This window comes from Columba livia, chromosome 1 (assembly GCF_036013475.1).
Source record: "Columba livia isolate bColLiv1 breed racing homer chromosome 1, bColLiv1.pat.W.v2, whole genome shotgun sequence".
NCBI classification, from domain to species: domain Eukaryota; kingdom Metazoa; phylum Chordata; class Aves; order Columbiformes; family Columbidae; genus Columba; species Columba livia.
The window spans coordinates 145,463,227-145,485,702 of record NC_088602.1 but is presented as its reverse complement, the minus strand read 5'-3'; the positions used below and the strand labels follow the sequence as shown (position 1 = coordinate 145,485,702).

The 22,476-nt window shown below is 37.9% G+C and overlaps 1 protein-coding gene across 5 annotated transcripts in view; it reads right to left on the bottom strand.

Moving 5' to 3' along the window:
* IPO8 (importin 8) overlaps positions 1–22,476 on the bottom strand; it is a 56,816-nt gene that overhangs the window by 28,326 nt on the left and 6,014 nt on the right. For all 5 annotated transcript variants that reach the window (XM_065035293.1, XM_065035281.1, XM_065035275.1 and 2 more), the window contains 12 exons: positions 19,328–19,409; positions 17,099–17,255; positions 14,735–14,893; positions 13,622–13,778; positions 12,486–12,575; positions 11,711–11,805; positions 11,119–11,203; positions 6,688–6,822; positions 5,690–5,789; positions 3,965–4,041; positions 2,764–2,880; positions 404–493 (listed from right to left, as the gene is read on the bottom strand). In XM_065035293.1, the coding sequence (XP_064891365.1) occupies positions 404–493; positions 2,764–2,880; positions 3,965–4,041; positions 5,690–5,789; positions 6,688–6,822; positions 11,119–11,203; positions 11,711–11,805; positions 12,486–12,575; positions 13,622–13,778; positions 14,735–14,893; positions 17,099–17,255; positions 19,328–19,409 (1,344 nt within the window). The remainder of the gene's footprint in view (positions 1–403; positions 494–2,763; positions 2,881–3,964; positions 4,042–5,689; positions 5,790–6,687; positions 6,823–11,118; positions 11,204–11,710; positions 11,806–12,485; positions 12,576–13,621; positions 13,779–14,734; positions 14,894–17,098; positions 17,256–19,327; positions 19,410–22,476) is intronic.

Sequence of the window (22,476 nt, the reverse complement as noted above, 5' to 3'; positions counted from 1 at the left end):
GCTTGTTTATGACTGACATGGGCACTCGGCGATCTTCTTCAAGTTACACTCAAACTGACATTATCTATTCTGTGGAAATCCTACCTATTCTTCACAGCCATTCAACCACCCTAGTTACTGAGATCTGCTAACAAGAAATGGTCACAAAAGGGCCATAACCGCTGCTCAAATTCTCCAGCCTGATCAAAGAGGTAAACAACAACATGACACAGACTTTTGATCAAGTCATTTAACTGACAAATAATTTTTTAATTTAAAATGCTGAAAAATTACCATACAGGGTAGTTATTCAAAATTTTATTTCGTGTCTGCTTTATTTCTTTCATTGACATCCAGAATGAAATCAAACTGCAAAGGAAAGAATCATGGCAAATATTGAAATTGATGTAACTGGTGAACTTACTCTAGCTCTGAGGTACCCCAAGTTAGACATGAACAACGGAAACACATGATTCTGTAACATCAGCTCCATTTGATCCTTGAAGACACTCTTCTGTTGGTGCAAATAAAAATCAGTTTTGGAGACCATTCTTTTTACATACTTCATTATAGCAAATAATCCATTTCAACTCTCAACCACAGGAAATACAGTGCTTTGTCTACATAATAAAGGTATTCTCTCATGAAGAGATCTGGATCTTGTACCTTGAACAGAACAAACCTCATGAGCATAGCAAGTTCAAAGACAGATAGGTGAAAGAACTGTATATATAACAATCAACTTCACTGACTGAAATACTCCAAACTGGAATTTTTCACTTGCTTTAAAGCAACCAATTCCAGTTGATTTTACTTAAAAATTAATTAGGATAGATAATCTAGTACCTCCATTCTTCATACACTGGAGTACATGGATAGCTGAAGATAAATATAATTTTAGCATGAAACAGATATGAGTATCAAATGACCTGCTATTACTATAAGCATTAAAACAACTTATTTTTATATGCTACAACAATAACTCACACCTTTTTACATGTTTATTAATGGATTAAGATAATTCCTTTGTGACAGAAATCTCCTTGGCTAGAGAAGGATATTAGATGAAAATTATTCCTCATTATTCCAACCTTGGCAAATCCCAAGATATTGACAGGAAGCCAGGACCACCAGCACGGAGATTTTGGACCTTCCTAGCACCTATAAGCCCGGCATACTAGCAAAGATATATGCTGGGGACACTGGTACCATCCAAAGGAATGATTCAGTAGCTTAGAGAGGAAGAAGGTAAAAGGGCACATTCAATACAAAATGTATCTTAAGTGATCACACTTCACCAATCCATACACCATTTTTCCCCCACGCTGGGAGGCAGATGAGGAACAGAGCAGAGAAAAAACACGAAGAAGGGAAAAGAATTTTCTCTTGTGCACAGAGATCAGAGGTATGCACACATTAAACTGGAGCCATTGTGGAGAGCCAGGTGGCTAAGGGAGGGTCACTGTGTCTATGAGCTCCTTACAACCAATCAATGAATCAATCTCTCAACTAACCAGACAGAACACACTTACTAATCAAGTATTCTGTGCAGAAACAGTTCATGGAATTTTTCTATCTGCCAAATCCCAAAACAAATACATTCAGAGTAGAGAGGAGTCTGAAGTGTCTGGCACTTAGTACTCTTTGATAAAGTATCTTAGAACCTCATGTTTCAAGACTGAAAATGTCAAATAGGAGCAGTATACTGGAGTAAATCTTGTTTTTTCTTCTGCTTAGGACAGGTCAACGGATTTAGAAACCTCCAGTCAATATGAAAGACTTCTCACAACATGAACATCATCATCTTCTTTCACTGTTACACTCCAGCACAAGGGAGGGCATTTACAATCCAACATAATCTACAAAAAGCCTGCAAAAGTTACAGATGTTTTGGAATTTCAGATCAGATCATGGATGGGTACATTGGTTAAAAAAAAGGATGGTAATGTTGGTAAGATGTGCCTTGTAACATGAAGACACATCCTGCACTCACAAAGAATAAATTTGTGCATACTTAACAAAGGAAGCCTCGAGCACAAGACCATCATTCTCATGCTAAAAGGGATAATGTTTTGGCAGTAACTTTTGACAAGGAGCGAGGGCACACTTTGGACTCCAGCATCTACAAAAGTTTAAGGAAAATTGTAACTAATGTTACAATAGAGACCAACAGTGTGGCTTAAATGTGTATTCAAAAATACACAAAATTGTGAAGATACTGTCTATAAAGGTGGAGAAAGGATAGAAACTCTGTGCTCTTTCCAGCTATTTTCAAAACTCTCAACTGGCTGATGAAATAAGACTTAAAGCCACACATTGTAGGCTAAGAAAGCTGGAAAGCTACACAAAATATTCCCGCAACATGCTAAGCAAACATTTTTCTGGAATCAGAAGCAGCCCACAAGAGTGCAGGCTGTTGGGGGGTTTGCTGAGGAATCACAGGCAGTGCTATTGATGGAATGCACGTTTGCTATTTTAACACCCATTTTATTAGTAAAAGCAAGAGAGGACCAAGGAACTGTTCTGTAGCAAACAAACAGAACTTTGGAGAAACACGAGAAGAAGAAACTGCGTACAAAATGGGAATATAAAAAACAGGAAAGAACATTAATATTTTTAAAGAAACAAACTCTCAGATTCTTATTGCACAGTGCAATCTCTACAGACTTCATAAGCATAGCTAAGGGCTAGTTGTACTTTCTAAGTTAGGATTTTTTTACTGGAAATAGTAGTTGATAATAAGAATTACAAACATATACCTTTTTCTCTTCTTTACCCACCTACCTTCAGTAAAATATCTGCTAAGGATCCTATGACATGCAAAGCCCCATCCTTTTTTCTGGGATCAATGGTTGGTTCTGTCAGAATCTGGTAGCAATATGCCATCATTTTTGGTAATACCTACATAAGACAGAAAATACACAATCTCCTTTTGTGAAATTACTTTAATAGCATTGTTTCCATTAAAACATTAGTAGGATTTTTCTAAGTAAAAATTTTATCTTGGCCAAAGTAACTGCATATGTACCATCTTTCCACAGTGAAAATGCAGAAGGTTCCCTTTTCAGCCTTTCACCCAAACTTGTCATAATTAATCTCCTCAAAATTTCACATTAGTAATAATAAATAAGGAATCTTGTTGCTTTGAGGCAAATCAAAAAAGGTGACGAAAAGACAAGAGGGTCAAACAGTACCTCACTGATTTTTTTTCCCTTAACTTCTCTTCTGGTTTGTCCCACACATACATAAATACATACATGTGTGTACATATATATATGAAACGTATAAATATTCAAGAACAGCTTGAACTACAACCTAATAAACTTATTCTCATCTGTTGGTGTGGGCAATAGCTTGTAAAGCTGACAAGATTTAGAAAGGTTTCCTGGCAAAACCAGTTCACTTCTGGGGGTGTTAAAATGATAACCAGAAAAAGTGAGCAGTTTCAGCAAACGGATGTATGCTTTCCAGGGCCAGGCCCACTACTTTTGCACAGATCACGTTAAATATAGAAAGATCTACAGGAAAGTCATGTCCTCATTTCAAGAGCAGCTGCATAAAATTGGTTTCATTCTGGCTAATTTCATTGCTGTCAACAGGATTTTAAATAGCATCATTGAAAATTAATAAGGATCAGGTTCACTTTTCCCCCTGCTACTTTAGGAAGCTCAGAACAGCTGTGACAGAAGCTGTTTGTAAACTTGGGAAAATACCACCACATTTATTCCAACTCAGTTCATATCTAGCAGATTCATTTTACAGCTGCGAGAGGAACCCATTTACTTATTTACTAATTTATTTATTTTTACATACGCATGTATTTTAGTTCTCCCACAACTGACAGCACTCCTTGAGGAGTTTTTGTCTATGTATTAATATTAGCAAGAAGGTTTTTCAAGACCAGCTTCCGGTAGCACCTTCAAATTTAAGTGAAAATGACACCATTAAAGAAACTTGAAATCACTAAAAACCACCAGCTTCATACCTCTTTCCTCTTCTTCGCAGCAGTATAAAGGAGATTCTGCGCTGCTGTTGTAGTGGATGCATAGTCCTCAAATACATCTAACAAATTAAATAAATGAATAAATAAATACATTCCTTTCCTGAATGACATAATAATACAATTTTTATAAACCATCTTGTTTGTGGGATATCACAAAATCAGGGTGAATATGTAACTTTGAAACTATTGACATGGTTGTCTTCACTTCAAGGCTAAGGAGTCCGATACAAACTTATGCCACGTATCTTATGAAAGCATTTACTTCTTACCTTCCAAATCTACTGCCTATTCATCATTCCCTTTAGTAGGAATGCATTATTTATTCATTAATTCTTTTGAGACTATGTATTTAAGGGATGAAAAATGCTGGCTTTTTTTTTTGTTAAATTAAAAACACTATAGGAAGAACAACAATACATTCCAGTACCATCTGTATACCATATGTACAGAATTTTGGCTTGATTTTATTAAAACCTCATGGGAAACCTTTTGTATGTAAAAACTACTTGGATCTGGGGTAGTTTTATATCTGTTGAAAGCTAAAGTTTTTTAGCTTGACTCATCAAAGTAAGCCTCCTTTAATCATATTGAAAATATAATTTCTATCTTGGAAAAAAATCTGTGCTGTCAAACGTGTTCTAATCCAAACATCCCTAGACAAACTGAATTAAATAAAAAGATCTAAAAATGTAATCTTAAAATTACATGCTAACTTTTCCTGAGAACTTAAGATAAAATATGATTGAGAAATACTACCAGACTACCGGAATTCTTGTTCCAAGCCCAAATGTGCCTTCACTAAACTTTAGTTAAATGTTCTTTCACGCCTTTTCATTTTTACCTTCCACAATACAATTTAAGTCTGTATTTAACTGTCTCAGCTAAACATAAAAATTTTTTTCACTACTTACACAGAAAGAGCTGAATTCATACACCAAAACTCAGCAATATATTTGCACCCCAGTGATCAACACTATATTGTGATTAATTTTTTCCATAACAACTCTCCAAGTTTTTTTCAACTATTCTACGAACATTTAAATTCTGTTTTCACTTATGCTAATCCCAAATCAAATTCCCAAATGTTAAGTATCTCCATGGTGCCCGGCTTACTGGAGTTTTCCAGCTAAGTTTGCTGTATTTTTAAAGTATCCTTCTCTTGTTCAATGAGATGACTCTTTTAATAAAAGTAATTATTCATAATATGGTCCTATGTGATATTCCCAAGATTTTGCCCTACATCTTTTGAAAGAATAAATATATTTATTTATCCTACAATTTAGCTATAATAATTGGCAAAATATTCTGAAGACCTAATTTTCAATAGGGAAAGAGCAAGTCAGGCCTCTTCTGGTCAAAGTGAGAGCTGCAAGAACTTGCAAACAGCTGGCACATCTGTAATTCACGATTCTGAAACTGGCATTAAGAAGTGAGCACGACAGTTAATTTGGGCTGCACTGAGTACATGTGAAGTAGAGAAAAGCTTTAAGAGAATAATTTATTTTAAAGCTAACAGCCAAATGGTCAAAACTCACTTGATCTGCCTTCTTCTTTTAAATCCAAATTGGTGAGATTTTAGAAACAGATTTTCTTATTCCTATTGTTCAGGACACTGGTAAAGACATTACAGTGGCCATGCTGTTACCTTGGATTGTGGTGTACAGTTATGATGAAAGCAGAAAATAAATCCTAAACGCAAGCATTTACCAAATTTCATGCGGATATATTCATATGGATCCTCCTGCCAGAGCTCTTCATCCTCATCTTTGTAGCACATTAGAGAGAATATCACTTCTTCTGTTATACTCTAATATTAGAGAAGTCAAGTACACGTAAGTACATAAAACCAAACTCCAGTACAGCTTCCCTCCACTATGCACTGATTTACTAGATCTAATTTTCAGAAAAGCAAAGTTATTTTAACCAGTGCTCTTTATTTTGGCTAACCGAAATAAATTTGCAATATACATACTTTTCTTCTGCAACAGTCCCAGACATCAGTAATTATATAATCTAACTTTATAACAATACATTACCACACACAAAATATACTTCAGTATATAGGCTATAAACAGGAGAACATCACATTCTGCAGAAGAATCTCACCAATTCAACACTTACCATGAGAACGGATTTCAGAGTCCTTCCTCTTAACACTCGTGAGATTAACTAACTACAAGGGAGCTTATGATATGAAAAAATAAAAGCATCCAAATCACTTCTTACTTGTTTGTAGTTCACTTTTAAAACATGTCCTTACAACAGAGCTCAGTTCCTCATAGTTCATGTTCTCTTTCACTACTATATTTTATGCCTTTCAGCTTTTATTCATCAATGATGAATTTCCAAATCTACAGACAATTCTGAAGACTGGCAACCAATGAAACCCAGAACATTATGACTTTCTGGCAGATTTCAAAAATAAAAATTAAGAATTTATGGAACCAAATCTTTAGTTGAGGTAACAGTATCTGCAATAAAAGGTAGTTACAATGCTGAAAAAAACCAACCACATTCATGTAGAAATGCTGGGTTTTGCCCAGATTCATTGCTGCATGCAAGATTCATGAAACCACTTTTAAAACTGCAAAACTTTGTGTTTGGTTTTGTTTTGTTTGGGTTTGTGTTTGGTTTTGTTTTGGTTTGGTTTTTTTTTAATCACTCTGATGACATGTAGTGTTTACAACTGGGCTTTATGCACTGACCTGTATGTGTGGCTTCATTTGCTTCCATGTTACAGAGTGAATAACCCCTTGGTTCAGATAATTTAATGCTTGCTGAAGAACACGCGGTGCAATATACTCCTTTTGCCTGTATTGGTCTAAGATTCTTAAGAGAACCTAAAGAAATAACAAACTGATATTTTAAAACAAAGATTGAATCTTCTCTCTCATGTGCAGACATGCAGTGCACCTCTTCAGTGAATGTACATGGACAGATTAATTAGTTTTACAGCAGAGGTTCTAGTGTTAGTAGTCACTGTAATGCATTTGATCCAAAAATCAAAAATCATTTAAATACTAAGGATCTAATCTTGCAAGCATTTATGCATATCTATATTTATATGTCTACTACTAGCCCCACCATGTGATCACTTGTGATTGTAAACCAAAGATATACTTCAATATTCACAGGATCACAAAACATTTTGGAATAGATAAGGAAAAGGCACAGTGAGATTTTCAAATCAGTTGGCTTCTAAATCTGTTAGTGGTGTCTGTGTTCATTTTTTAAGGACAGGCCACTAAAGAAGACAAATTACTTCGGAAGAACAGCGACAAGAATAGAAATACTAAACTAGACCTGAAAAATAGGTTAGCACCTAAATTTTTAAATCAGAAGAGATGCAAACCCCTTAACTTCAATTACCTGTTGTAACTACTAGATATTATCACCACTTGCAATCACAAACTCTATCACACAAAGCTTCCTTACTATAAAGGCCCACCCTACTAAAAAAAACCCTACAGTACAAAGCCACTAATCTGCACTAATGGCTGGTGAACTATTAAAGTCTTAGTAAGTGTAAAGAACTGGCATGTACATAAATAACAATAAAAATCAAGGGCAATGCATAACAAAATATTGAGTCATCTATGTTCGGGAGGACAATTCTGCTTCGTAATTCTTCGCTACACTATAATAAATGTTATTTTGAATGTAACTCCTTCTTTAGGAGTACTAAGTCTGATCTTAAGTCTTTTATATGATATGTTCCTTCAGCAAGAATTGTCTATATCTCATATAGACTCTAGCATGATGTCAGCACTTAACAACTGATGAATAAGTAATGAAGGCTCAGTAATGTAATATTCACATTAGAATTCTTACTAACTCTGCAAGAAAACGTGACAAATCAGCATTTAAGAGCCAGAAATGGAAGAAAGATGTACATTGTCCAGTTCATTTAATCTTGAAAGTGAAACTGCTCCCACTACTACATAGCCTAATTTCTTAACAGACAAACTTTAAGTATCTCAAAATAACAACCGCTCATGGGAGACTATTTTTCCACTCAGGAGTTAAACACTGCAAGGAGTCTAGAATAGATATGTTTCCCTTCTAATTTCATTTAATGTTTACAGTCTTACCACAACCATTCCTCTCTTCAGTTCTTAACATTTACTTATTTACACTGAATTAATATGCTGAGGGATAAACTATTCTGTTGTCAAACTGGATGGAGAAAAGTAAATTTGTTTTGCAGACAACACTGATATTTTGAAATCCAGTTTAAGTTTGACTTGGAAGTGACAACAACAGCCTGGCACCCTGCACCAAAGACACTGGAAATTTAAACGGTAAGAAGCCTGCAGATGCCACCTCAGGGATATTTCACCTGGCAATGTGCTGAGGAGCCACACACTCCAGAAATAAACATTATCCAAACGCTTGTCACTTGAAAAACAGCATTCCCAGGTGTTTTCCTAGGTTTACAGGCCAAAGGGAATCGAGAGCCCAGAATCATGAGCAGAGAGCGCACTGCTTCTTAGGACCCTGTTTGGAATAAGTAACCCAAAAGCCTGGACACTGAAGAGCTTTAGCTGAGCCAGAAGCCTGGGAACTACCACTCCAAGTCATCTAATATATGGCATACTGAATGCAAAATGGGAGAAGCAGTGCCAAAAACATCTAAGCTTGGGAGCCAGCACTCTCAAGGCTTCCAGGCACCCAGTTGTTCTAGCCGTTCCACCAAACCATGCTGATGCTGGAGATGTGGAAGCCCAGGTTTCCTGGGGGCCCACCGTTGGGCTGGCAGAAAACCACAGGAAAATCTGACAGAAACTGCCTCTCTTTCTATGCAACTTTAACAAAACTGAATTGTCTCCACAACATCGTGTTAGTCACAAAGCATTAGCAATCCCTAAGAGAAATAATTGCCTTGCAAACTTACTCTATATTTTCATAAAATATGTTATTCAGGTATAAAATAACTTTTGCTGCTTTTCTCCAGACACCTTCTAATCTGCTTGTATCTTGGAATCATAGAATGGTTTGGGTTGGAAGGGACCTTAAAGATCATCTAGTTCCAAGTCTCCTGCTATGGGCAGGAACACCTTCCACTAGACCAGGTTGCTCAAAGCCCCATCCAACCTGAAGCTGAACACTTCTAGGGATGGGGAATCCACCGCTTTTCTGGGCAGCCTGTTCCAGTGCCTCACCACCCTCATGGTGAAGACTTTCTTCCTTATTTCTAATTTAAATCTACCCTCTTTTGGTTTAAAGCCATTACCCCTTGTCCTATTACTACATGTCCTTGTAAAAAGTCCCTCTTCAGCTTTCTTGTAGGTCCCCTTTAGGTAGTGGAAGGCTGCTGTAAGGTGTCCTTGGAGCCTTCTCTTCTCCAGGCTGAACAACCCCAACTCTCTCAGCCTGTCCTCATAGGAGAGGTGCTCCAGCCCTCTGATAATCATCGTGACCATCCTCTGGACTCACTCTAAGAGGTCCATGTCCTTCTTATGTTGGGGGCCCCAGAGCTGAACACAGTACTCCAGGTGGGGTCTCACCAGAGCTGAGGAAGAAAATAATCTCCCTTGATCTACTAGTCATGCTTCTTTTGATGCAGTCCAGGATATAGCTGGCTTCCTGGGCTGCAAGTGTACATTGCTGGCTCATGTTGAGCTTCTCATCAACCAACACACCCAAATTCTTCTTCTCAGGGCTGTTCTCAATCCATTATCCACGCAGCCTGTATTTGTGCTTGGGATTGGCTTGACCCATGTGCAGGACCTTGCACTTGGCCTTGTTGAACATCATGAGGTTCACACAGGCCCACCTCTCAAGCTTGTCAAGGTCGTTTTGTGTCATCAGCAAACTTGCTGAGGGGGCACACAGTCCCACGCTTTGAGTGCAACCATCCACCCAATTCCTTATCCACCAAGTGGTCCAAGGTCAAACCCATGTCTCTCCAATTTAGAGACACAGATGTCATGTGGGACAGTATCAAATGCTTTGCACAAGTCCAGGTAGATGATGTCAGTTGCTTTTCCCTTATCCACCAACACTGTAACCCCATTGCAGAAGACTACCAGATTTGTCAGGCATGATTTGCCCTTAGTGAAGCCATGTTGGCTGTCATCAATCATGTCCTTATTTTCCGTGTGCCTTAGCATAGTTTCCAGAAGGATCTGCTCCTTGATCTGGCCAGGCACAGAGGTGAGACTGACTGGCCTGCAGTTCCCTAGGTCTTCCTTTTTTCCCTTTTTAAAAATGAAGGTTATGTTTCTCCTTTTCCAGACAGTGGAAACTTCACCTGACTGCCACAACTTGTCAAATATGATGGGTAGTGGCTTAACAACTTCATCTGTCAGTTCCCTCAGGACCTGTGGATGCAACCCATCAGGTCCCACGGACTTGTTAACTTTCAGGTTCCTTAGATGGTCTTGAACCTGATTTTCTACAAGTGGGCAGTTCTTCATTCTCCTAGTCCCTGCCTTTGCCTTCGGTGACTTGGGTGGTGTGGCTAGAGCATGTGCCAGTGAAGACTGAGGCAAAAAAGTCATTGAGTACCTCAGCCTTCTCCCAGGTAACCAGGTCTCCCATTTCCTTCTGGAGAGGGCTCACATTTTCTCTAGTTTTCCTTTTACTGTCAACATACCTACAGAAGCTCTTCTTGTTGCCCTTAGCATCCCTGCTCCTATTTCATTCTATCAGGGCTTTAGCTTTCCTAACCTGATCCCTGTCTGCTCGGACAATTTCTCTGCATTCCTCCCAGGCTTCCTGTCCTTGCTTCTACCCGCTGAAATAAAACAGTATCACTGCATTGCTGTGCCTCAGCTGTTTGCAGCCAAAGCACTTATTAAAGACTGGCCTGAAAATACACCTTTATACAACGTGAGGCCTCTGCATCACCAGTTGTTTCTCTCAGCTATATCTAGAATATTTATACATGATGATAACAGCATTTCATCAGCACTTGCCTTTTCTGAGAATTTTCCTGCAGGGTTCTTTTGAATTGCTGAAAAATTAGTGTTACTATATCTTAGTTGCCTATGCCACTGAGTTCTAAAGAACTTCTCAGTCACTACAAGGAACACCTGCCTGACTCTGTTCAGTTTTGTTTCATGAACTTCAATACCAGCACACTGCTGAATAGCCAAAATGATCTAATTCAGAAACAAGTGAACTGTACTTACCTGTTGTATGCCCACAGCATATGTTTTTAAGAAAAACTCTGAGAATTCAAAGTATTCTTTAGTTACATTTCCAGGACTTCCATATCTTTGGAAAGAAGAGACACAGATATTTACATTGTGGTAAGTCTACTATGTCAGGCAAACACATTACAAAACACAAAGGACTCTGACTAGCCTTCCATTTGCAGGGAACCCTTTTCCACAGATTCCTTCTAAGCCTTAATTTCCTAAATAATGCTCTGTTTCCCTTTCCTTGTCTTAGATTAGTCAAGTAAATGCAGCCACATTTTTGTTATGTTCTATAACTTCACTGTTTTTTTATGTGTTTTCAAATCTTCCCCTGCCTTTATATTCAAGCACTTGTAGCTGAATGTAGAAAAAAAAAAAAAAAAAAGCAAGTTTCATGTCAGCTTAAGAGGCAGAAGAGTCAAATCGTTTCACTATGAGCTCAGACCAGTAGCTGAGCCAGTGAAAGGGTTCAAGGCAGAAGACAGGAGCAGGAAAAATCAACTGTCTCCCTTAACTGTACCACAAGTAATGTTACAGACTTGTAACCCCAACTTAATTTTTAATCAGTCTGTTGGTTCATTACCGTTCAAAAAGACGAGCTACAATATGCAATGCCCACTTCTTGCATTTCCACCACACCAGTTCCGGTCTATCATCTTCATCAATTTGCAAAGTCTCCTAAAAATAAATACATTTATTATCAATTAACTGTGTGTTTTGTTGAGACAAATGATGTTGTAAACATTGTTTGCTGAGCAAACTAATACAAATGCACAGCACTGACTTCAGCTTCAGATCTGTTAACAGTTATATAACAGTAATGAACTTTCAGATACCTTAATTAGTCAACATAATTGTATATATCAATACCTCTACAATGTCCGTACTTTAAATTTCAAAAATATGCACATTCAAAAAACTGAAACTGAGACCAATGTTAAAGCTATTAAATAAATTTCTAATAACTTAGGAAATGGCAGTTGTACACATGCAAACAAGAATTTAAGTACAATTTTTAATTTGTTCTTCAACAAACAAGGAAGACACGAAAGAAAAAGAGGAACAGAGACAAATGATGGGTTTGTGATGAGCTTTCACTTCTTGTACAAGATAAACTGGCTAAAACGTTCAAAAACTTGAAAACAGATTAGAGTCTACAATGTATTACTACGTCAGACAAAGAAATTCTGACACCTTACATGATCTTCCTGCATTTCTGTCAGAAACATCACTTATTCCAAGGATAAAAAATCTTAAAGAGACAGCATCTTAGAAAAATAAACACAAAATCTTCACACTGCCTGTTCCTCAAACACCAACACACAAGTCTCAGAGGTCTTTACAAAACTAAAACTTACCGGAGGTACATTTCTGTCAATTATAGTACGGAAGATCTCCATCCACTGAGTCATAGTCTGGTTATTGACCAACTGGAGTGGTAATGCATACTGAAAGAAGAAAACACACACTGTAATAAAATACCAAGTCTCTGTGAAAAAAGATAAATCTTTCTACAGTAGCTACATTCCCAGGAAGGTGAGGTTTTAAGTAATATTAAAAGTAATGGGTTAGATATCAATACTATTCTAATTGCAGCCTTCTTGGTACATTTTACAGAGGAATTTCTCAGCAGACACTCTTTGAGGAAGGTTCCTTGGTATAAGAACTTGCTAATTCTTTTTGGTTCTTCCTCTTCTTCACAATAGCCCAGTTGACTTTCAGGGATAATGGTAGTAGCTATATCACAGGGCTTGGGGAAACCAATAGCATTTTAGTAAGTGAAACATACTCCTAATTACTACCTATCCCATATCTAGTAAATCTTATTTCTCTACAAAATCCAAAGCAAAGTGACAATATTCTGGTAAGCTATTGGAAGGTAAAATAGGATCTAGGGGTCTTTTTAATCCTCCCCCCATTTAATAACAAACTACTCTAGCTTTTTAACCTCTATTAAGAGTTTTCAGGCTGCCCCTTACATAGGATCTTGGTTTGTTTCCCATTCTCTAAAAGTACGTCCTCACCAAACTCATCCCTGTAAAAGCTGAACTCATCCCTGTAAATGCTTGTACCTCAATAAATAATTTCTGCCAAATCTTGAGAAGATAATGACAAATGCCATCTACTGAAGTGCACTATTTTACGATTATACTACAATAAGCACTACTGCTACTTCCAGAGGCTAAGCAGCACAGTCTAGATACTCATATAGTTTGTATCAGGTTAAGGGTGACTTTACAAAAATAGGAACATTTCTCTGGTAAGCTTACAGACAGGATGTACAGAAGTACCTAGGTCCAGTAAAAATTTAATCTGGGGGATCACGTGACCAGAAAAATCTGTAAAGATCCTATTTTTATAAAAGCTGTTAACTGTACATGACCTTTCCCATCCACATTGGTATTTTTAGTCAATCACACCCATGAGAGTACTGAACGGGGTCGCTGTGCCCAGCAAAGTAAAAGTTCTGGTTTTCCTCTACATAGATGCCAACCTGAACAAGAGCATAGAAGATTTTTAAGATTTGTTTCTGAAGCAATACAGAGTAATGGGAGTTATCAGGCAGAAGCTGGATCATCTGCTGCTGAATCCGAGGCAAAAATATCTGCATTGCTGCTATGAGAGGATCTCGCTCCTCTGCTTTTTTGTATCTGCAAAGGAAACAAAAACGTTGGTCCAGGATCTACACACTGGAGATTCTAATGCCTATTCCCTATCAGCAGTTTAATTTCTGTACCATAAAAAAAAAAAAAATAAATCCAGCACTCACTCATTCACTTTCCCCTCCTCTAGCCCCCATATCAACAATTTGAGCAAATTCTCTAAGGTATAAATAGAGAAATGAAAACCAACAAATGTTACCTTATATAAACGCAGCTATTAGGAGGAAGAACTAATGTTCTTTACTACTGAACTGTCAGCTCACAGGAGTAGGGACATGAGTTTCTCTGTCATTCATACCAATGCCAAACCCAAGTTGGGTGCTGAACAGAGAGGAGTGAACAGCCATTGAAAGGGAAAGAAAATTCCTTTGTTTTGACAACATTCTCTCCTTCTTCATTTACATTTCTTCTGTGCGGTTTACACATTTGTTTCTAACAACAGATAATTTTTTTTTTTTAAATAAGAGAGAGGTCACTACACTTCTCCTAATTTACGCTTTGTGGATTTAAATCATCAGGAGGATAGTGCAGGTAACAATATGTAATAGAAGTATATGACAATGACAGTACCGTCTTCATAACATAAAAGTAGGAAATCATTTGCATTCATATATTCAGCATTTAGGAAATCTTCACACAAAAGAAGTTATAAACATTTAAGAAAATTTTCACTAATGTGTTAAATCAGATGAAAAGCACAAAGCCTCAAGAAAAATATCAGTCAATGTATACAGATTATTGCTAGCTTCTCTGCTTTCACTGATGATATAAATATGATGAAGAGTTTTCATTTATTTGCAGGAGAGGAACATACGATAATTATTAATTCCCCCTTTCTATCCGAATTCCTTGGAGAACTGCCAGTGCTGTCAAGAACGTCATTCTCGGTAATCAGCTGAGCCTACAAGTACTGACTCCTCACCTACTGATGGACATCAACTTACTCGTAAGTCTTCACCAGCTGATACAGGCACAGGAGGCTCCCAAGCCAACTCCCACTGTTCTGAGACTGCAAGTAGTAGCCGATCTTGTCCACCACAGCCGTCCAATGGCCGGGAAAGTCATGTTTGATGATAGCACGGAGGCACATTGTCAGCTGTGCCCTATGGCAGGAGGGAAAGAGAAATACATTGTAAGTAAAGAAGATCATGGCAGAGTGTTTAATATTAAAGGACAGATCCCAAATCTTGGTTTATTTGCCACAACAGACGTATTACATCATAAGTATCATACATATTTTGACAACATCGAAAGAGTTCTGTGAAGTGGAAGAGGAAAAGCAAGAAAAAAAAATCCCAGGGGATTTAACCTTAAGGAAAAAACTAATATTTAAGCTCGTTCTCTCCCTTCTTCCTCTTTCTTCACACCCGTTCAAGCAATATTTGAAAACAATTAATTGCTCACAAAACCAGCCAGCTTTGTACTTTTAAAATGAATGTTAATACTTCTAACACTACGAGGCTGAAAGCAACCACAAAAGCACAAATTTGTACATTTGTATTGAACAATATTGGCCTGTGTTACGATCCAAGCCAGAGGTTCCTCATGAAATTACATTTTTCCTGGGATCTTCTCAAACAGCACTTCTCAACCTCTGAGGCACATAGCAGAGCCAATTGGGTAAAAACATCTTAACTTTCCCTTCTTTCCACACACTTTTAGATGACACTCAACAATGGTGAGGTAAGACATGATTGTTAATTGACTAAAGTGAGGTGTAATGAAAAAACCTGGGTGGCACTGAGCTAGAAGCTGTAAATAAACACTCTTTGCTCCACCAGGGAAGAACAATTTTTTTTTTAAGTCTGCATAAAATACCAGTTCTTCTCTCTTTAGCTTTCCTTGGGTATCCTCTTGCAGTGCATTACAGAAGGAGCCACTATTACAAAGCAGTTCAATAAGGGATCCACCTACTGATCCTTCTAGCTTTGTACAAACTTCCCTTCCCCCCCAAGCCTTTGGAGTTTGTGCTTATTGCTCGTTTGTTTCCTCCTCGCCACTTATTCTCACAAGCAAACAGTGAAACCTATCAGTATTACAGCATCAGACTAGTTCCAGTGAAGTTTCTGTGACTTCTTTAACCTCCAACAAATCTACAAGTTTATCCAGTATTTAAAAACCCTGTACATTATTCCAGGTGATTGTCCCAGGGATTTAACGATCCTTTAACATGTAGCTTGTCACAGTAACATCAGGACATTTTGAATACCAGACTATGAAACAATGCCTGAACAAATTTGCAAAAAACTCCTTGAACTTTCATTACTTTATGTTCTTTTGTATAAACGTAGCCTTTGTATTTTTTGACATGATGGGAACTGCATGCCTTTAATACATTATCACAGAAACAACACAAGCTGCCTCACCTTGTAGCACAACCGTGGCAAGGAGAACCTTTCTCTTTCAGTGGAAACACTAATCATCTGCATCAGAGCATGTTAGAAAAGCTGAACTGGAAATGATATCTCAGAACAGGCCCATTTATACCGTAAGCATTCCTGGCAGGTGTTTTTCTGATCTATTCATAAAGACCTCCAGTGACAGCGATGCTATAAGTCTAACACATTCTTGTGTTTTATCATTTTTGTAAAGAGTTTTTCCCTAATCCCAATTTCAATCTGTAGCCAAACACCCCTCTTCTGGATATGACTACTGACAAAAAAAGACGACTTTTGATATCTTGCTGGTGGAGAGCAGGAGAGAAGAGGAAGATTTTCTTCTTCAACATCTATACATCACAGCCTAATCCCATCCTATCAGCCTCACTTTCATTAGTGGTGAACAATCATACATTGCAGTATGTTTGTGAATCTAAACTATTATTCCAGCAAAAAGTGGACAGCATTTCTTCATTCTTTTAACATCTTAAACCCAAGAATGCTAATACACATTTAAATACTAGGATTACACATAAAATTGCAAAGGTATTTGAGAAAAGGCCTACCAGAAAAAAAAAGAAAATATATTTTGGGCAGTATTTCTCCAAATGGTTAATTTTGTATTGCAGATAGCCCTCTAATATATTTACTCTGAATCAGCCAAATAGACAGGCTGTCACTACAGCAACTGTTATAAGACACTTTAAACAACACCATAAGAGGATAAATCGCATCACAGGCCTCTTAGCTGTGTTACTATATTTCTGAAGAACAGGTGCACATAAATATGTTAAAATTTATTGTTATTACATTTTCAGAACAAGTATTTGCTTCATCTCCCAATAAACTGAGATCCTCAAATTAACTACATCCAGACTGGTAGATCTGAAAACCTGAGCTACGGAAGTATCTCTACACAATGTAATGTACCTCACTAAGTCAGGAGAACGAATTATTCCTTCTACAATGTTATCACGAATCTGCTGACGATCATTTTCATGAATGTTGAATGGAAATACAGCTTCTCCAGGAGGTGGTTCACGGTCCGGCCAGTACTGTGTCACCATGTTCTTCAGGTAAATGGCAGCTGAGTATAAACATTGGGGAAAAAATAGTTTAATTCTAGCACATCTCCACATTACTCTGTGCTCAACATGTAGTACAGCTGGAAGCAGAAGGTAGAGCAGGTTCTTAACAATTATAGGCACTAAGCACAGCTGAGTCAGAAAACCATTTTTTTTAATGATTCCACACAAGATCAGGCTCAAGCCCCTCATTCTAAACAGAACAGAATAGTATTTCAGCCAGCTTCTATCAGGATACATTCTCTATTACAGCAGTCTTCCACAGGGACATAATATTCCACCGTTCAAAACAAGCAAACAAAAATCTACTCATCTGCATTTTCACTCATCCCTAAAAGAACTACTCAAGCTCAGCAAGAGAAGTTTTGGAAAGCTCGTGTAAACAAATCATTGTGCGGGCAGATGGGACACTCTGCTTGGGGAAATGCCCAGTATGAAACTGGCAATTGGCCCACCTTCTATTCAGACAGAAATGTTTGTTGTGAATTCCCTGAGCTTTATCTCACTATTAGGATTTCCCATAATCCCCTAGAATTGTTCCCTTCTGTCTCACATGAAAAACCATGAAAAAGAAAGTTAATCTTCAACTGAAAATAAAGCAGCATTTATGCCTCAGTACTAAAATGCCTCTAGGCATTCTTTAGGAAATATAGGAAATATGGTCTAAGACATTAAAGCAATGTTCTTAATAAATTCTTGTCCCTGTACCATTTCAGTTGATTACTAGCTGAGCTTTTAAAGTATAAATAAGATATCCCTGGGTAAAATAATTTTTCTTGGTGATGACAAATTACAAAGCATGAAAACATGTAGTTTGTAAAACACTTTACAGAAGTAAGAGGAAAAACAGCTCTGTGTCTATGATGTGCCAGAATATTCACAAAGAAACAGGTCCAGAAAGACCAGCCCAAGGATTTATTTTACTTTGTCCACAGATCTTGTTGTTATCCAAATTCTTGGCTTTTAAAAAAAAAATCCCAGGGAAACCTGTTGACTTACAAATATAATTTAAATGTGCTTTTCTATTTCATAGCCCTACACTGTAAAAAAAAAATAATAAATAAATAAAAATTATGCTCTACATACTTGTTTTTTTCCTGAATGATACTGAAATGAGAGATTAATTTATAAAAATAATCTTATGGAGTCTAGATTAAGCATAAAACTTTACTACAGAATGGTTTAACAATGCCATTCAAAGTTGGATTATCTTTGAAAAAATAAATGCCAGCATGACAAACAGCATATGTCAGCATGCCCCAGCGCACTCAGGGGATTAATAGGATCTGCACAAAAGAAACAACAGTGTTTCTATGGGAAATGCTGTTCCATAGGATAAAAACAGAGCTGTGAATGAAACAGTATTTATCAATTTCTTGAAAAAGCTTAATATTTTCTGTATCTGTCAAAAATATTGTATAGTAGTTAAAATAGATCATGAGAATTTTGAAACTGTTCTTACACAAGTGTATACCCTAAAGTTAACTGCATCACCATACCTGAACTCACGCACAGTTCAACGTTTCTAGACATGCTTAGACTATAAATTTATTTATTACAAATGTATAACTTAACAGTCATGCGACCTTTCTTCATATCTGCTTTTGTGAGCAGACACCATAGATACTGACCAAGTGTATGTGGCTACCCTTGACCTAGGGAACTATGGTTTCTTTCATTTTTCCAGGAAAAGTGATTCAAATAAATAAACAGGTATTCAAATGAGATCCACTCTTTTTAAACTTCTGCTTGTCTTGGCATCACTATTTCATCACCACCAGGTGGAAAAATACCTAAGGCTCTCTAGGTACAGAGTTTCGAGCAGATATTATTCTCTGCGCGTATCAGTATCACAGCAATCCAGTAGGGATCACTACAAACACAGGGAAGCCAAAGCAGGACTCTACCCTATACCCATGGTTTTATCTGATCCTCATGTAGGAAAGATATGGCAAAGATGGATCCTTCTCATTTCCACAGTCAGAACAAACATGAACTCACATTGCAACAGCTCAACACCCTCTTGAAGCAACTAACAGTCTGATTTTCTAACTAAAGAAGGAATTTATCTCACCTGCTTGACGCACTGGAAATTCAACTTGATCTGACACTATGATTTGCAGTAGACTTGGAGCAAAATTGATGATCTTATAGGACTGAAACACATAAAACAAAGTTAGCAAATCACTGTGTTTAAAATAGACTGTATTACCAAAAGCTGAACAAAAATTACAAACCACGTATTTTGCAGTGTTCTTTGACTGTCCTCATGAAATATTAAAGGTTTCAGCACTTGGATTTACCCAGATGTGCAGCAATCCAAATAATTACTTGTAAAAGCTGAGCCTACAACGGCACATGGGTGGAATCAGTAATGTGACAAAGCCCTCTATTAGAGATTAGTGATAATGAATATTTAAATAATTCTGAGAATGCATCATGAGAAGCACTACAGATCTGTCTTTGAATTATTTAACTAGGCTTCCTAAGTCAGATGGTTATTGACATGCTTCATCAATACATACCATTTACTTGCAAAATAGATTGTGGTATAACAGCAATACTGAATTTTTAAGAGATTAAGAAAACAATTTAAAATTATTTTCAAGTGTAAACAGTATCTGCATCAGCTATGTATTATACAGCTATCTATCTTTTAACCAACTAGATGCATAGTGCATCTTAACAGAAAAATCAAAACTGGGGAAACACAGCAAAATAACTATTTTTAATTAAAATCAAGCATGGAGAGATGACATTTCAAAACCCACAGCCTTCCTGAGAACTTTTCAAATGCTACATCAGCTATGCAGCTGAAGAATTTCAAAGAGAAAACAATGCTCACTGAACTTCTGAGGAAAGCACGCCAGATTTAACAGATGTGAAAATCTGATAGCATTATGCTGCTGTCTTTCAACAGGGGTCCTCCAACGTGAAGAATCGTTGACTCAGCATGGTGCAGTGACTGCTAAGCCTTGGCAACATTAGTAGTTACTAGTAGGTCAGATCTTTCATCACTTAGATCTGTGTGCTCGATGTTCAAAGAGAGATGTTTCCTGGGGCTAGATGGCAGTAGCTTTCTTTATTTCACCTTTTATAGTATTTCTTTCCAGCTAGATTATGCCTAGCAGTTGTGTGGTTGTTTCCAGAGCTGCGCTTTAAGTACAAGTCCACTACATCCTCCCATAAATTCTGCCTTGTTTGAAACCTGTGAAATAAGAGGTATGTTCTGCTCTTCATGCACCCAGGTCCTGGATCTAACATTTCCATAATGAAGTAAGCTTAACATTGCATTCATGAAGCCTAAGTGTAAAAGTTGCATCACAACGCTGTCATTCAACCATTTGACCAAACTGTTTAACTTTCTGGCCTTCATTTTACTCACTATAATGATAAAGTAATTCTAACCTGCTCTGTGCTCGGAGATTCATTTGATCTTTATTGAGTAATCTCAGATAAAAGCGGTAATGTCAAATGAAAAGAACAGTCTCCTGCAATTCCCTTCCCTGTAAACTTTAATTATCCATAAGCAATGCTCCAAATGAAGTAAAAGCTGTAACAGTACAGGAACTCCACTTATCTACAGACATGCTGAAATACCAGCTTTCAAAGTCAACTGGCTGAAGCATACTGGATTCCAAAGGTCACCTTTAATCAAGTATACTGGAGTCCAAAGCTTGTCTTTCAGTCGCTATCGGCCAGAATCCGGTACGAAGCTGGTGGTTTCTGACCCACGGGGCTGCAGCAGCCTCCAGCACTCAACACTCAACTCCCAGGGAGATGAGAAAAGCACAAGGAATCCCAGCAGCACAGAAAAGCAAAAATGTGCCTGAACTCTCACCATCTTTTTTCTTCCAAATAGTGCCAGTGTGCTGCCCTCAGACCCAGTCTATGAACAGCTTTTAGCACTATAGACACATTGATGAAGAATGCAACCTTTTCGGGGGTTCTTTTGTTGTTGCTTCCTGCAGTAAGTTTACCAGTATCACATTTAGGGTAGACACAGTAGTAACAGTATAAATTCCTTCCCTTTTTCTGTGCAAACAGCTTATCCCGCATCTACATTAAAGTCACTGCTACTCCAGAAAGCTTTACTGGTACCACTTGTGCTGGCACACGATCACTACCCCTGAAGTTTTGCCAGGATCCGTACAAATACGGTCACTTGGCCTGCAGAGCAAATCCTCTCAGCAAGTGCCTGGGGTGACGCAAGTTACACAGAAGATATGCAGAGCGTCTCGGGGGGGGCCCGATCCCCACCAACATGGCACTATGAGGTCTTTTTTACACTTCACACACTGACAACCCTAAAGAGATCACAGGGACATGGCATTGAGCTCCCACTAAATCCTTCTGCTTCACGCTATTATCATTACCTTTCTATCACGACTTTGAGCAATGCCCTAGTTTCCTCATTCCATCCCATTCACATTTTCACATAGCTCCCTTTCCCACCCATCATCAGAAACACGAATGCTGCAGAGATCAACAGCGATTGTGTGCCCATTTTAGAAACAAGACACCCAATTCTGTTGTATTTGTGAAGCTCGAATATCACCCTGCTCACTTGTGCAGCAACAAACCCAGTCAGGAAAACTACACACTGCTTGCAATTTTTGGAACAGAGGACTTTTTAAAAAGCTGCATGCAGCAACATTTTTCCTATACCAGCACATTCTTGCTGGTTTAGTTGTCATGCTAATTGTGATCTTGGGATGTATTCTTCCCTGCTTTGCTTGGGAAACTGTACAACAGGCTTCTGGACACCAGCAAGTAAAGCTGTACGTATCATGTAGCAGGTGCAGAGCAATTGTCAGGTGTGCACTGTGTAAATGGAAAGACAAGGAAAAGATGTCAGAGCTCAATAAATTCAGCACGACAGTTACTTCTATTGTTAGAGCTGCACCTGAACTTTCAGAACAGGAGAGCAGGAATCTCGTCAGTCCCACAGAAGGAATGGAAAGCTGCTGGTTTTGAAGAGCCGTGCCCAGAAGCCGCGGGGAGGCACCAGATGGCTGAAAAAGACCTGCAGTGCAACTCCCGTAACACAGCAGGCTGCTTCCTGCACTTCGTGAATAATCACACTCCCTTGAACTCTCATTGTTGTGATTTGGTAAAACTTTCTATAAAGGTGCTGCTCGACAGGGGCATATGTTTACTTTAAAGGAGAAAGTACAAGTTTTTGAAAGATGAACTTTCCCTGAGTACGTATAAGGAACAATG